The 17,417-nt window shown below is 42.3% G+C and overlaps 1 protein-coding gene across 1 annotated transcript in view; it reads right to left on the reverse strand.

Annotated features, from left to right (window-relative positions):
* LOC123756241 (uncharacterized) overlaps positions 1 to 17,417 on the reverse strand; it is a 579,026-nt gene that overhangs the window by 120,820 nt on the left and 440,789 nt on the right. The window contains exons 5-7 of the mRNA XM_069336707.1: positions 13,761 to 14,057; positions 12,675 to 12,805; positions 1,724 to 1,883 (exon numbers count right to left, since the gene is read on the reverse strand). Coding sequence (XP_069192808.1) covers positions 1,724 to 1,883; positions 12,675 to 12,805; positions 13,761 to 14,057 — 588 coding nt within the window. The remainder of the gene's footprint in view (positions 1 to 1,723; positions 1,884 to 12,674; positions 12,806 to 13,760; positions 14,058 to 17,417) is intronic.

Raw genomic sequence — 17,417 nt, forward strand, 5'->3', positions numbered from 1 at the left:
TATATATATATATATATATATATATATATATATATATATATATATATATATATATATATATATATATATATATATGTCGTACCTAGTAGCCAGAACGCACTTCTCAGCCTACTATGCAATGCCCGATTTGCCTAATAAGCCAAGTTTTCATGAAATAATTGTTTTTCGACTACCTAACCTACCTAACCTAACCTAACCTAACTTTTTTGGCTACCTAACCTAACCTAACCTATAAAGATAGGTTAGGTTAGGTTAGGTAGGGTTGGTTAGGTTCTGTCATATATCTACGTTCATTTTAACTCCAATAAAAAAAAATTGACCTCATACATAATGAAATGGGTAGCTTTATCATTTCATAAGAAAAACAATTGAGAAAATATATTAATTCAGGAAAACTTGGCTTATTAGGCAAATCGGGCCTTGCATAGTAGGCTGAGAAGTGCGTTCTGGCTACTAGGTACGACATATATATATATGTATATATATATATATATATATATATATATATATATATATATATATATATATATATATATATATATATATATATATATATATATATGTATACATATGTCGTACCTAGTAGCCAGAACGCACTTCTCAGCCTACTATGCAAGGCCCGATTTGCCTAATAAGCCAAGTTTTCATGAATTAATGTTTTTTCGATTACCTAACCTACCTAACCTAACCTAACCTAACTTTTTCGGCTACCTTACCTAACCTAACCTATAAAGATAGGTTAGGTTAGGTTAGGTAGGGTTGGTTAGGTTCGGTCATATATCGACGTTAATTTTAACTCCAATAAAAAAAAATTACCTCATACATAAGGAAATTTGTAGCTTTATCATTTCAAAAGAAAAAAAAATTAGAAAAAATATATTAATTCAGGAAAACTTGGCTTATTAGGCAAATCGGGCCTAGCATAGTAGGCTGAAAAGTGCGTTCTGGCTACTAGGTACGACATATATATATATATAGAGAGAGAGAGAGAGAGAGAGAGAGAGAGAGAGAGAGAGAGAGAGAGAGAGAGAGAGAGAGAGAGAGAGAGAGAGAGAGAGAGAGAGAGAGAGAGAGAAATCATATAACAAATGTATGTGCAGTTACTTATTAGGAATTTCCCACAGTGCTTATGAAGAAATAATTCAAGAAAATAATGTGCATACATTTTTTACTACTCAAATGGGCTGTTACCCAATGGTCAGAAAAGTTAAAGTGAATGGTAACAAGTAAAAATCAGGCATTTTAAGTGTTCAGTAACTGCCCTCACATCTCTCTTAATGTAACCATCTTTGATTAATATTTGTTTTAATGGTTTTGTATTCATAAATACAGTAACTCACATGTAACTAATGAAATACTTTCCTGTGTTCTCAGTCTCACCTCAAGGGCTTTAAATTTAAATAAAAGTAATATACAGAAAGAGCTCTTAATTATTGATTACAACTCCTGACTTAATTTAACAGTTTCTGGTGATATTCCTGTCCACGTCGCTTGTATCGTCTATGTGGTTTACTGTCACTTACAGCACATAAACCCATTCTTAATTACTGGTTGTCTAATTAGCAATTGAAAATTGTTATCCACCTAGTCACATAAATAATTAAGTAGGATAGAGATTTTACAACATCTGGCCAGAGTGAGTGAGCATTATTTAGAATTATTATTTTAATATTATTCAATTAACAAGCGTAATAAGAGAATTATTTAGCGTAAAGCGACTTACATTTAACGTCGAGCAGGATGGGTCTGGACACGCCCTGGCCCTCGGAGTTGGTGGCCCTGCAGGTGTAGCTGCCCGAGGAGTAGCGGTCCACCTTCTGCAGCGCCAGGCTCAAGTTGGTCACGATGAGACCACTCGTGCTGTTGGCCCGCAGTAGGTTCTCCTGAGGGAGGAGCAGGATGGTTAATCGCGCTCAAGTGAGAGAACAAAATGTGTGTAGTAGTGGGATGCTCTGGGAGAATAGGGGAGAAGGGAAGGGAGAAGAGACACTAAGGGGAGATAAGGGAGGTTGAATGGGTATGCTTGGGGTAAGTGAAATTTTAAAATTTTAAATCTTAAAATTTCTTAACCTTGTGTAAAACATCTCATCTAGTTCCAAATTCTTAAAAGTTCCATAATATTTCTGTGTGAGCAAGGATCTTTAAGTATGTGTGTGTACTCACCTAGTTGTACCCACCTAGTCGTACGCACCTAGTTGTACTCACCTAATTGTAGTTGTGAGGGGTTGAGCTTTGGCTCTTTGGTCCCGCCTCTCTACTGTCTATCAACTTATGTACAGATTCCTGAGCCTACTGGGCTCTATCATATCTACATTTGAAACTGTGTATGGAGTCAGCCTCCACCACATCACTGCCTAATGCATTCCATTTACTAACTACTCTGACACTGAAAAAGTTCTTTCTAACGTCGCTGTGGCATATTTGGGCACTCAGTTTTACTTGTTTCCCCTTGGGCGTGTACTACCCGGGGTAAATTGTCCATCCCTCTCTACCTGGTCAATTCTCCTGAAAATTTTGTATGTGGTGATCATGTCTCACCGAGCTGTTCTGTTCTGTCCTATCACGTGAGGTGCAGTTCACGTTGTCTTTGCTCATAACTCATGCCTCTTAGTTCTAGGACTAGCCTAGTGGCATACCTTTGAATTTTTCCAGCTTCGTCTTGTGCTTGACAAGGTACGGGCTCCATGCTGGGGCGCATACTCCAGGATTGGTCTTACATATGTGGTGTACAAGATTCTGAATGATTCCTTACACAGGTCCCTGAACGCTGTTCTAATGTTAGCCAGCCTTGCATATGCCGCAGACGTTATTCTCTTTATGTGGGCTTCAGGAGACAGGTTTGGTGTGATATCAACTCCTAGATCTTTCTCTCTGTCCGTTTCATTAATTACTTCATCTCCTATTCTGTATCCTGTGTCTGGCCTCCTGTTTCCACTGCCTAGTTTCATTACTTTGCATTTACTCGGGTTGAACTTCAACAGCCATTTGTTGGACCACTCACTCAGTCTGTCTAGGACATCTAGTAGCATCCTACTATCATCCTCTGTTTCAATCCTCCTCATAATTTTTGCATCATCGGCAAACATTGAGAGAAACGATTCTATACCCTCTGGGAGATCATTTACATATATCAGAAACAGTATAGGTTCATGGACTGACCCCTGCGGGACTCCACTTGTAACGTCTCGCCAATCTGAGACTTCACCCCTCACACTGACTCGTTGTCTCCTGTTGCTTAGGTACTCCTCTAGCCACCGGAGTATCTTCCCTTTCACTCCAGCCTGCATCTCCAACTTTCGCACTAGCCTCTTGTGTGGCACTGTATCAAAGGCTTTCTGACAATCCAAAATTAAGCAGTCTGCCCACCCTTCTCTTTCTTGCCTTATTTTTGTTGCCTGGTCGTAGAATTCAAGTAAACCTGTGAGGCAGGACCTGCCATCCCTGAACCCATGTTGATGCTGTGTTACAAAGTTCTTTCGCTCCAGATGCTCCACTAGCTTTCTTCGCACAATCTTCTCCATCAGCTTGCATGGTATGCAGGTTCGGGACACTGGCCTGTATTTCAGTACCTCCTTTCTATCCCCCTGTCCAACCACTTAGGGTGGACGGTAGAGCGACAGTCTCGCTTCATGCAAGTCGGCGTTCAATCCCTGACGGTCCAAGTAGTTGGGCACCATTCCTTCCGCCCCAAATCCTTATCCTGATCCCTTCCAAGTGCTATATAGTCGTAATGACTCGGCGCTTTCCCCCTGATAATTCCCTCCATCCCTCCTGTCTATCCCCTTTGTTGTATATCGGGATTACGTTAGCTGCTTTCCAAATAACTGGCAGTTCCCCTGTTGCCAGTGATTTGTTATACACTATGGAGAGTGGTAGGCACAGTTCTCTTGCTCCTTCCTTTAGAACCCAAGAGGAGATTCCATCTGAGCCTATAGGCTTTGTCACATCCAACTCTAGTAAACACTTCCTTACTTCCCCGCTGGTAATCTCAAACTCTTCCAGTGGTTCCTGGTTAGCTATTCCCTCTAATATCTCTGGAATTTCTCCTTGCTCTAAGGTGAAGACCTCCTGGAATTTCTTATTCAGTTTCTCACACACTTCCTTGTCGTTTGTAGTGAATCCGTCCGCCCCTATCCTTAATTTCATAACCTGTTCCTTTTCTGTTGTTTTTCTTCTGATGTGGCTATGCAGCAATTTAGGCTGAGTCCTTGCCTTGCTTGTGATGTCATTTTCGAATTGTCTTTATGCCTCTCTTCTCATCATGACATATTCATTCCTGGCATTCTGGTATCTTACTCTGCTCTCCAGTGTCCTGTTAATCCTATAGTTTCTCCATGCCCTTTTACTTTGCTGCTTAGCTAGCCTACATCTCTGATTAAACCATGGGTTTCTCATCTTCATTTCACTGTTTTCCTTTTGGACTGGGACAAATTTGTTTGCTGCGTCCTTGCACTTCTGCGTGATGTAGTTCATCATATTTTGGGCCGTCTTTCCCCTGAGCTCTGTTTCCCATGCTATTCTCTTAGGAATTTTCTTATCTCCTCATAGATTCCCTTTCGGTATGCTAACCTTTTGGTTTCGGTATCCCTCCTCGAGTTCAATAACCCTTCTTCAATCAGATACTCAAACACCAGTACACTGTGGTCGCTCATTCCTACTGGGTCCTCAAAACCGATTTCTCTTATGTCGGAGTCGTTCAGAGTGAAGACTAGGTCGAGTCTCGCTGGTTCATCATTGCCTCGCATCCTTGTGGGTTCTCCGACATGCTGGGTTAAAAAGTTTCTAGTCACCACCTCCAATAGTTTGGCTCTCCACGTATCCTCGCCTCCAAACGGTTCCTTGTTCTCCCAGTCAATCTTTCCGTGATTGAAGTCGCCCATGATGAGCAGGTGGGATCTATTTCTACAGGCAGCAGAGGCTGCCCTCTCAATTATAGTGTTAACTGCCATGTTGTTGTTTTCATACTCTTGACTGGGTCTTCTGTCATTTGGTGGAGGGTTGTATATTGCTGCTACTACTATTCTTGGTCCTCCCATTGTTATGGTGCCTGCTATGTAGTCTCTGAACTCCTCACAGCCCAGGATAGCCATCTCCTTAAAATTCCATTCCTTTCTCATGTGTAGGGCCACTCCGTCTTCTGCCCTACCTTCCCTCTCGTTCCTTATTACTGTGTACTCCTGGGGATACACGGCATTCGTTATGATTCCAGAGAGTTTTGTTTTTTCAGTTAGTCCGATTACATCTGGGTTCACTTCTTGTGCTCTTTCCCTTAGTTCACTTGTCTTGCTTGTGATCCCATCTATGTTCGAGTACATCACCCTGAAACTGACCCTCTTCTGCTTCTCCTCTGGAGGGAACCTGTGGGATCTAGGGTGAGTGGTAGCTGGGAGGATCTGGTACAGGAAGACTGGTGGAGGAGGGAGGGCTTGGGGGAGTGGGGTAAAGGGGGAGGGTAGGGGGTGAGAGGGGGAGGGTAGGGGGGAGAGTGAGAGGGGGAGGGTTGGGGGGGAGAGCGAGAGGGGGAGGGTTGGGGGGTGAGAGGGGGAGGGTAGGGGAGAGAGTGAGAGGGGGAGGGTAGGGGAGAGAGTGAGAGGGGGAGGGTTAGGGGGGAGAGCGAGAGGGGGAGGGTTGGGGGGTGAGAGGGGGAGGAGAGACTTTGGGGGAAGGGGGGGGGGCAGAAAAGGGGGAAGGGCTTGTGGGCGTGGGGGGAAAAGGAAGGCTGAGGTGGGTGAGGAAGAGGGGAGGGTTTTGGGGAGTGGTGGAGAGGGGAAGGCTTAGGTGGGGTGGGGGAGAGTTGGGGCCTTAGGGGGGCGGGGGAGAACGGAGAGCTTGTGGGTGGGAGAGACGGGAGGGCATGTGGGAGAAGGGAGGGCTTGGGGGATGGGGGAGAAGGGAGGTCCTGGGGAGAGGGGGGAGTTGGAGGAGGGGGGGTGAGTGGGAGGAGAGGGGTGGGAGGGGGGAGGGTGCCTTAGGTGGGTACTTAGTGGGGGGCTGACAGGGGTTGGGGCAGGTAGGTTGTCTGTTGGGTAGAATGTGGAGGTGGTGCCGCACTCCCTGTGGCTAGTGCACTGTTTGATTAGGGTTCCCCATTCCCCTCTGGGATTGTAGGGATCGCGGGTGTGGCTCCCTGATTCCTTTCTCTCTCCCTGTGCTCCTTCCTCGCGTCTGCTGCCTGCTTTCTCTCTTCCCTTGTCATATCCCTCTGCAGGAATACTCTTTTGAACTTCTCTACATTTGCTAGACAGGACTTCCTTTCTAACAGTTCCTCTTTCGCTCTTTCGCGATGTGTGTGTGTGTGTGTGTGTGTACTCACCTAATTGTACTCACCTAATTGTGCTTGCGGGGGTTGAGCTCTGGCTCTTTGGTCCCGCCTCTCAACCGTCAATCAACTGGTGTACAGATTCCTGAGCCTATTGGGCTCTATCATATCTACATTTGAAACTGTGAATGGAGTCAGCCTCCACCACATCACTTCCTAATGCATTCCATTTGCTAACTACTCTGACACTGAAAAAGTTCTTTCTAACGTCTCTGTGGCTCATTTGGGTACTCAGCTTCCACCTGTGTCCCCTTGTTCGCGTCCCACCAGTGTTGAAAAGTTCGTCCTTGTTTACCCGGTCGATTCCCCTGAGGATTTTGTAGGTTGTGATCATGTCCCCCCTTACTCTTCTGTCTTCCAGTGTCGTGAGGTGCATTTCCCGCAGCCTTTCCTCATAACTCATGCCTCTTAGTTCTGGGACTAGTCTAGTAGCATACCTTTGGACTTTTTCCAGCTTCGTCTTGTGCTTGACCAGGTACGGGCTCCATGCTGGGGCCGCATACTCCAGGATTGGTCTTACATATGTGGTGTACAAGATTCTGAATGATTCCTTACACAGGTTCCTGAACGCCGTTCTGATGTTAGCCAGCCTCGCATATGCCGCAGACGTTATTCTCTTTATGTGGGCTTCAGGAGACAGGTTTGGTGTGATATCAACTCCTAGATCTTTCTCTCTGTCTGTTTCATTAAGTACTTCATCTCCTATTCTGTATCCTGTGCCTGGCCTCCTGTTTCCACTGCCTAGTTTCATTACTTTGCATTTACTCGGGTTGAACTTCAACAGCCATTTGTTGGACCATTCACTCAGTCTATCCAGGTCATCTTGTAGCCTCCTACTATCATCCTCTGTTTCAATCCTCCTCATAATTTTTGCATCGTCGGCAAACATTGAGAGGAACGAATCTATACCCTCTGGGAGATCATTTACATATACCAGAAACAGTATAGGTCCAAGGACTGACCCCTGCGGGACTCCACTTGTGACGTCTCGCCAATCTGAGACCTCACCCCTCACACAGACTCGTTGTCTGTGTGTGTGTGTGTGTGTGTGTGTGTGTGTGTGTGTGTGTGTGTGTGTGTGTGTGTGTGTGTGTGTGTGTGTGTGTGTGTCTGTGTGTGTGTGTGTGTCTGTGTGTGTGTGTGTGTGTGTGTGTGTGTGTGTGTGTGTGTGTGTGTGTGTGTGTGTGTGTGTGTGTGTGTGTGTGTGTGTGTGTGTGTGTGTGTGTGTGTGTGTGTGTGTGCGTGCGTGTGTGTGTGTGAGTGTGTGTGTCTATGTGTGTGTGTTTGAGTGTGTGTGTGTGTGTGTACTCACCGTGTACTATTAGTACTCGTGTACTAATATGTGTAGTCACATATATGTGCCTGTAGGATCGAGCATTGGCTCTTGGATCCCGCTTTTCTAGCCTTCGGTTGTTTAAAGCAATGACTCCTGCCCTTCTCTATCACACCTAGTTTTAAAACTATGAATAGTGAGTGCTTCCACAGGTGAAGAAGCTCTTCCCTTTAAGACTGAATGTGAAAAATCTCTTCAATCCTTACATGGTTCGATTGAGAGCTTGTCAATCAAAAGAGTGGGCATGACTGGTTCGTAAGGTATCATAAGGTACGTAAGACACTCAGCTGGTCTGAGTGTTCGATCCTGTAATGATAGCGGATGTGGTTGGTTCTATTCACATTGTATCCTCAACATCACTTAATGATGAAAATGCTCCACAAATGCTCCAGACGCACTGACTTAGCCGCTGTGGCCGTAACGCGCTAAAGTTCCCCTTCAATCTTGAAATATTTACGATACATTATTTTAGAGGTTGTAAATTATAAGCATCTTCAAAATGTCTTCAATTAGTCGCTCACGACCTGACTCACTCATACCGGATGACATCTAAGGGTGTTGATGGATGGTTGCTGACCATACTAACCTTTATTGAAAATAGATTCTCATCATATCTTTATAGAAAATAGATTATCATCATATCTTAATTGAAAATACATTCTCATCATATCTTCATTGAAAAAAGATTCTCATCATATCTTTATTGAAAATAGATTCTCATCATATCTTTATTGAAAAAAGATTCTCATCATATCTTCATTGAAAATAGATTATCATCATATCTTTATTGAAAACAGATTCTCATCATATCTTTATTGAAAATAGATTCTCATATCTTTATTGAAAATAGATTCTCATCACATCTAACTTTTCTTCCTCTCAAAAATATATCGACATTTTTTAATTACTTCCAAACGTTATGATAAATGAATTGATTTAATTCGATGCAAAAATTAGTAAAACTGTTTATGATGCAAACAAAATAAGATCATTGAATCACTCTGATTCACAGAGAGAGAATCACAGTGAAACAGCCTTACTAGACTCTCACTAACAAACTCGCAAACTGACAGACAACAAACTCAGATGAACAAATCCACAAGGGCCGTGATGAGCGTTCGAACCGACGCACAGGATGTTTCCAAATGCGCCTTAGTCAACTGTACCACAACATGGTAAAATAATTGCAACCTGGAGTGCTACTGCCCCTCATTAGTAGTGATATATCACGATAATATGTATATCACGTTATATCACGTAATATATATATTATATAAATATCTGATATATCACGTTAAATGTGATTTTTGTGTGTATAGACTCAGACTCTCAGACACAAACTTGAAGACCAACAGATTTTGAGATTTAAGGATCAAAAGAGATTCCCCGACGCAAATAGATCGACACGGACTCTGTTATCTAATCTTGTACTTCTACAGTTACTCTATCTTCTGTGACAACATATCTTCTGGCACAAAATATTTAATTCCAGTTTTTAACACCAAACCTGTACTGACACTCAGATTTTGATGACACTCTGAGCTGTGATGTGTTTCCAACCCTTACAGTGTAAATTACAAGGCCGATAGTATAATTATCCTATAAACTAATTAAAGAAGACCTTGGAGTTACGAGTGAATTATTAAACCGTGGACATCGTAACAAGAGGCAGATTTGCTCCATTGGACAGATTAAATAATATATATCTAAGCTACCAGGTCCCATAGACGGGGTACAGCTGGTAGTGGTAGGGTACTAGGTACCACAAACGGGGTACTGGCGTCCACCTGGTACCCCCGGTACCTACCGTTGGAGTTTGCCAGATGACACACACGACTACTATGAAAAATATTCACTAAATTCCAGAGTGCTTTTAAATTACATGCAAATATTTGCATTGTAACTCGTTGAAAATGTTCATAAATGGAGGGAAAACGGATGTATCCGCCCACTATTGAGTAACTCTCAGCATTTATCATTTTTATGTTGGTTAATATCGCGGTCGGATGCATATTATTCTTTTCGTTGCAGCAAATATTCGAACATTTAATTGTTTTTATCATGTGGAATAATTTCACGTATTTTTCATTCATTATCTATGGTTCATATATATTAATCAATTTATATATTTATTTACTTAGTAACGTGAAGCACCTTAAAAAAGGGAATAACAATTAGCTGTTTAATATATTATCACCAAACGGAACATGAAACAATCAATCTACAGGAATTAGAATATGTGTCTATCTGTCAAGGGTTGGGTGACAAACGTTTGGTCCTAGCTTCATTACTTTGCAGGGTTAATGGGCATTTTATTGCAAGTGTCATAGCGGAATCGAGGTGTTGCTCGCTCACACAAGTCTGCGGATGTGAAATAGTTTACCCCGGGTCCGTAGAGTTTAACCTTAGTTTAAATAATAGTATAATTTGATAAGAAGTCTACGTATCACATGCCTTTGTATGATTAACCATCCTGTGTGATGGGGATTTTTTTAGCACTTTTTGACACACTTTACTCACCATCATATAGTCCAATGCAGCTGCACAAATGCAGATGTACCTAAAGTGTTCAAAAACGGATAATTTGATATTGTTTTTCACAATGTATGTTCAGATGATTGGATTCTATTCTAGATGCAATCTTCAGGTTCAGGGATGGTGGAAGGGTATGTTCTGTCTAGTGAGAGATGTGCTTACCTATCAGTGTTTATCTATCACTGACTGTAGGGAAGTGAAGTCTAGTTCTTTATGCTCTACTTTCTAGCTGTTTTGAAACTTGCTTTATATCTTAACTATTCTGAGTGTCATAAACTTTGTCGAACATGTCCTTAACGATGTGGATGGAGGTGGCTTTCACAATTACCTCTTCCAGTCCATTCCAACGTACTGAGTATCAGTATTTCCTTACATTTCTTTAACTCATTTGTGTCCTTTGCATCCACTTTTATCCTCATGTCCCACTACCTTTCAACTTAAAGAGTCTGTCCTAATCCACCTTTGTCTATTTCCATCAGAATCTCGTATGTTGTGATCATATCTCCCCTATTTTGCCTGTCTTCCAAGATTGTGATTGCCGAGTTTCTTTAACATATCCTTAAAACATGACCCCTCATAGCTCTGGCACAAGTCTAGAGGCAAACCTCTTCATTTTAGGAATATTAGTTTTCTACTTTCCAAGGTACTGGGTTCCTGGCTGATGTTATATATCTCAATATTGATCAGTCACAAGCTGTATCAGTTGCTTTGAATGCTTCATGGTTCAGGCTTCTAACGAATTGTAAATAAAGACAGTATTGAACGGAATCTTGAGTTGTCAAATAGGTCCCTCAAAAGTGTCATTAGACGAGAACTCCTGGATGGATTTGAAGAAAGTAGAACTGTGTAAACTGGAACTAGCAGGTCTATTGTTCATCACAATGAAATGTGTGAAGTTAAACATGTGTATGGGGCAAGTAACAAAGTCAGTAGACTAAAAGATGTTGTCACAGCTCGTATAAGACTTGGTTACAAGTATCTCTGGCAGTTCGGCTTGTATAGGGATCTTGATGAAGTAAAGTGTAAAGTGTGTGGACAAAGACAGGGACACACACTCGAACACTATATCTTGGATTGCAATAAAATTGAGCCATTTAGAGATAAAACTGATAAATCTAAGCTCACGCTGTATGATATGGCAACCTATCTTATTACCAAGGATAAAATATCTGAAATCCTTGTGCTGTATCCATATTTCGCTCCCAGTAGATAAATGACATGAGATTGAGAAACTCAGTATTGTAAAGACTAATAATAAACAACAGCTCCCCTATGACTGTAATATCTCCATTGATCAAACAATTATGTATTAGCGATAAGACCTACCATTAATGTATAATGACTGACTGTAAATATATAGCTCTTGAAACAGAACATTCTCTGTAACTAGCTGACATTGAAACTATAAGGTGTGAAGGATAGAAGAAATTGTTTATGTAATAATCTAAGATGAGGTCTGATAAAGACCTTTTGTGCCCTCTGTAATGCTTTTGCGCTACCGCTCACAGGATGGGTATGGGGTGCACAATAAACTAACCACCTCCGGCGGCAACAATCAATCAAAATCAACGGAGGAATTTCGTGTGTGTGAGAGAGACAGGTGACGGGGAAGGGCGTGTGAGAGCAGGGAGAGAGGAATTGTTGTTTTAGATTCAGCTACTGGGAACAAAAAGTTCCAAGTAGCACGGGCTATGGTGAGCCCGTAGTGGACTAACCTGGCACAGGAACGGGGCTGTGAAGAGAAGAGTATGTATCCTCTGTATATACTAGTATGTACCCTGTCTTGTATGTAGAAGAGGAAATGTGTGTTTTTCTGTCTGTCTGAGGTTGGAAGCGAGACGTATGCAGTTACCTTCCTCCTGTAACTTTACATGATGACTGGTGATTGCACGGGGTGTGTCATAGGTGGGTCCAGGATCCACCCCAAGCACCGCTTTTATAGACGGGTTCTATTGTGACAAGCAACGACTCTTAGGCCGTCTGAAATATGGGTCTGATTGTTCTTGAAAATTTTCAACAGATTTCATACCTGTTTTTGACGTTAAAACAACGCCGATTGCATTGATTTAAAGTCGATTAAGTTTATTCAATGTCGATAATATTGATTTAATGTTGACTCAACCTGACTAGAGCATGTTTTGCTCAATGTACAGTACGGACAATATCCATCCAGTGGGTACAATATCTACCCAGTGGGTACAATATTCATCCAGTGGGGAAAATATCCCTCCAATGAACACAATATCCAACCAGTGGATAACAGGAGGGAAGGATTCATACCACCGCGGTGCCATGCGGTACTGAATGAACCATACCCATATATGGGGGGATATCTGAAGTATCCAAAAAACTTCTTTTCCTACAAAGCCAATTTTTAAAGAATGATAAATGATCATAACCAGAGCGGGACATCAGAGATGTTGGAAGGCTGTTATACCCAATGAGTTATACCCAATGAGTTATACCCAATGCAAGAGGTATACTCACGTTGTGGTACCAGTGAATGGTGGTCGGGGCGGGGACGGCCGTGACGTTACAAGTGAAGTGGACATCCATGCCCTCCTTAATATCGTGCAGCTTCAAGCGGGAGTCGAAGTTGATGAAGACTACGGGCACGTCTTGTGGAAAGAGAATGAGAGTTAGTGTGGCGGGCTAGATGGAATGCTTTATAGATGTGTGTGTATATAAATATATGTGTGTGTGGGTGGGTGTGTGAGTGTGTGTGGGTGTGTACTCACCTAGTCACATAGTAAGTGACTAGTAAGTGACTCACCAAGTAAGTGTTAATCATTTCGTGTGTGTGTGTGTGTGTGTGTGTGTGTGTGTGTGTGTGTGTGTGTGTGTGTGTGTGTGTGTGTGTGTGTGTGTGTGTGTGTGTGTATGTGTAAGATTTGTCTCTCCAGTGTACAATCTGTTATATCAGCATTAGCAATTGTATTGTTATCACTATCTAAGGTAATACAAGCCACTAATATCAGCACGAAAACAACCACAGATACTCAAATAGAAAGCGAAAATGTTTTCTAACAATAATACGCAACAGAACAGACGTTCCGTGCTGCCTTCAGAGGCTCATGACATTTCTTAACCTACTAGCAACGATGCAATTGCACATAGTTATATAATCATAAGTGGCTGAATATTACATTCAGCCGAAAATTACCAGTAACGATTGCATCTCACAAACCTTACAGTAATACTGACGATAATCGCACTGAACAAGTTCTGACCAGAGTTTTAATCCTTCCAGAGCAGACTTGATCTTTATTGACATATATACGAAAAACGCTGCCACCGATTTTACCATTACTTAATTTAGTAATTTAGCGTTTATTTAGTTTAGTTCATTTATTATGCACCCCATACCCATCTAGTGGGCGGTAGTGGAGAGGGTTACAGAGACACATAATGGGCTCAGGGACTGAACCCCACAATTCATTTAGCTAAGCAAGTTACAATCTTGATGAGCTAGTTACAAAATCCAATATAAGTCGTCACATCAACAAAGGGTTCGAGATCGACCACAAGTACAGTTTCTAAATTAGCATTACTACCAAAAGCTGCATTACTTACAGTGGACGACGAGCTTGGTGCCGTCCTCGAGGGAAGACTGCAGAAGACCCGGAGTCTCCGCCCTGCAGGACAGGTACCGTCCTTGGTCTTCAGCGCTGGCCACCACCACCACCTTGCTCTCCGTTACATTCCTATTGTCCCGGTGCCTCTCCACGCTGGACCTGAGGGGCCGCCCATCCAGCCACCAGCTGACGTTAGGCGGGGGTCGAGCGCCCACTACGATGCACGTTATCGTCACACCAACGCCCGCTGAGATCGGTCCATCCAGATCAATGAGATCAATCGACATCGGAGGCACTGTGGGAGAGGGAGTAGACGTATTAGAATATGATAGACCGGCTAGAGAGAGAGCGAGAGAGAGAGAGAGAGAGAGAGAGAGAGAGAGAGAGAGAGAGAGAGAGAGAGAGAGAGAGAGAGAGAGAGAGAGAGAGAGCGAGAGAGAGAGAGAGAGAGAGAGAGAGAGAGAGAGAGAGAGAGAGAGAGAGAGAGAGAGAGAGAGAGAGAGAGAGAGAGAGAGAGAGAGAGAGAGAGAGAGAGAGAGAGAGAGAGAGAGAGAGAGAGAGAGAGAGAGAGAGAGAGATCACGGTGTAACATAAGAGGAAATTTCAATTTGAAAATCCGATAAAATTCGAGAGATACATCGTGCTTTTAACATCAAAGGTTCCAGCCTGCGGATAAATCTTTTGTATCATCATATTACTTCCCTAGAAACTCTGCCTCCCCAGGTACACTATGACCCCAGGTACACTATGACCCCAGGTACACTATGACCCCAGGTACACTATGACCCCAGGTACACTATGACCCCAGGTACACTATGACGCCTGGTACACTATGACCACAGGTACACTATGACCCCAGGTACACTATGACCCCAGGTACACTATGATCCCAGGTACACTATGACCACAGGTACACTATGACCACAGGTACACTATGACCACAGGTACACTATGACCCCAGGTACACTATGACGCCTGGTACACTATGACCACAGGTACACTATGACCCCAGGTACACTATGACCCCAGGTACACTATGACCCCAGGTACACTATGACCACAGGTACACTATGACCACAGGTACACTATGACCACAGGTACACTATGACCCCAGGTACACTATGACCACAGGTACACTATGACCCCAGGTACACTATGACCACAGGTACACTATGACCCTGGTACACTATGACCCCAGGTACACTATGACCCCAGGTACACTATGACCCCAGGTACACTATGACCCCAGGTACACTATGACCCCAGGTACACTATGACCCCAGGTACACTATGACCCCAGGTACACTATGACACCAGGTACACTATGACCCCAGGTACACTATGACCACAGGTACACTATGACCCCAGGTACACTATGACGCCTGGTACACTATGACCACAGGTACACTATGACCACAGGTACACTATGACCCCAGGTACACTATGACCACAGGTACACTATGACCCTGGTACACTATGACCCCAGGTACACTATGACCCCAGGTACACTATGACCCCAGGTACACTATGACCCCAGGTACACTATGACCACAGGTACACTATGACGCCTGGTACACTATGACTCCAGGTACACTATGACCCCAGGTACACTATGACCACAGGTACACTATGACCCCAGGTACACTATGACCCCAGGTACACTATGACCCCAGGTACACTATGACCCCAGGTACACTATGACCCCAGGTACACTATGACCCCAGGTACACTATGACCCCAGGTACACTATGACCCCAGGTACACTATGACCACAGGTACACTATGACCCCAGGTACACTATGACGCCTGGTACACTATGACCACAGGTACACTATGACCACAGGTACACTATAACCCCAGGTACACTATGACCACAGGTACACTATGACCCTGGTACACTATGACCCCAGGTACACTATGACCCCAGGTACACTATGACCCCAGGTACACTATGACCCCAGGTACACTATGACCCCAGGTACACTACGACCCCAGGTACACTACGACCCCAGGTACACCACGACCCCAGGAGCTTAACTTCAACAAGGTTCTAACTCAAAGCGTCGCATCACAATGGGTTTCAAGGACAAAAACATTGAAATGTGATTATCATAATGAAATTCGTTTTAACCATTACTTTTTTTATAATTGCATTGTTTTAACTGTATAAGTTGTATTTAGGGCAGTTAATTACCTTATATTTTTATGTACTAAGAAAAGGATATATTATTGTTAATTTGTATAATATCCGACAGTAATATGTACCCCCATAAGATACTTAAGATATAAGCTAAATGTGTTTTTTCACATGGAAAATCTTGTAATGTAAAGTTTGAACAATTGAAAATTTTGTAATGTAAAGTTTGAACAATTGAAAATTTTGTAATGTAAAGTTTGAACAATTGAAAATTTTGTAATCGCATTCCAGACATGCAGGAGTCTTTCACAAATACAAGTTCATTTTCAATGAATCCAGTAACAAGGAACATGTAGATTTTACTGTACATTATTTTATTGCAGACTCTTTTATTAATTACTTCAAATAACGTAAAGTATATACGTGGCGTCTGGGCAAATGTGTCAGAAACATTATTTTAGTTCACCGGTTATCTTGTTTTAAATTACATTTCAGACAGTTTCAGAACAAGTTAAGAAAGAGGGTTGTGAAGGGATGTGTGAATACTAAACTGGGTCGTTAGAAATAAAATTGAAGATCCCAATGTTATGACTCCCACCAAACGCTCCATTACCTCCAGATATTCAATGATCTCTAGAACGTATTCCTCATGTATCGAACATTTCAGTTGAAAATCTTAAATAGATACACAACACCAAATGTCATGGAAGAGGGTAAATGCTCTCTACCTCTAAACAGGATTGAAACAACCTTTCCTCTTACAACTTACGTCTGAATTTGGCCATTTACCCACATGGCCAAAAATGTACGTAATTTGAAAATGAATTTTTTTTAAATAAATTTTGGAATTTTTTTTCCAAAACAATAAGTTAAGGGTCCTCTGCTAGGTTAGGATGGCAAGAAATTCTCCTAAAGTTTCAAAACGTCATGAAAAACGTTAATAAAAAGTTTCCTCTCCTAACCTTTCCGAGTAAGCCAGAGGACTCAAACAGAAAGCGGGATAGTACGTCACTTTCGTGAGCCGATTTCATTTAAAATTACGTCCATTTTTGGCCATATCGCACATACTAGCGAAAAACGACGTTTTAAGAGGATGGGTTGTTCCAATAGTGTAGTATTGGCAAACAGAAACTGAAAATGAATTTTGAATAAGAATGTCTTAGAATATTACAAAGTTCTTTTCTAATATACCAGCTAATAGTACCCGAAAACTGAAATTGAACGTTGTAAATATCATTGGGGCGTGTGGAAACTTTGTTTATGTTTTGTCATGTTTAGAGTTCAACATGATGGAATGTTCAACATTCCAACAACTCAACATGTTCAACATTCTCGACAGTAAGAATCGTGACCTGAGCATAACGGTTCAGTGTCCTCGTCTTAACTATTGACACATTGGTTTTTATCTCTCTGAAGTATGTTGTCACGTCTTTTTTATAATAATGTTTCTTTCGAATATATGTTTATTCTTTTATCACTGTATCTTTTTTACTTTAGATATGTTTAGTACTTTTAGAC

Source organism: Procambarus clarkii, chromosome 36 (assembly GCF_040958095.1).
Source record: "Procambarus clarkii isolate CNS0578487 chromosome 36, FALCON_Pclarkii_2.0, whole genome shotgun sequence".
NCBI lineage: Eukaryota > Metazoa > Arthropoda > Malacostraca > Decapoda > Cambaridae > Procambarus > Procambarus clarkii.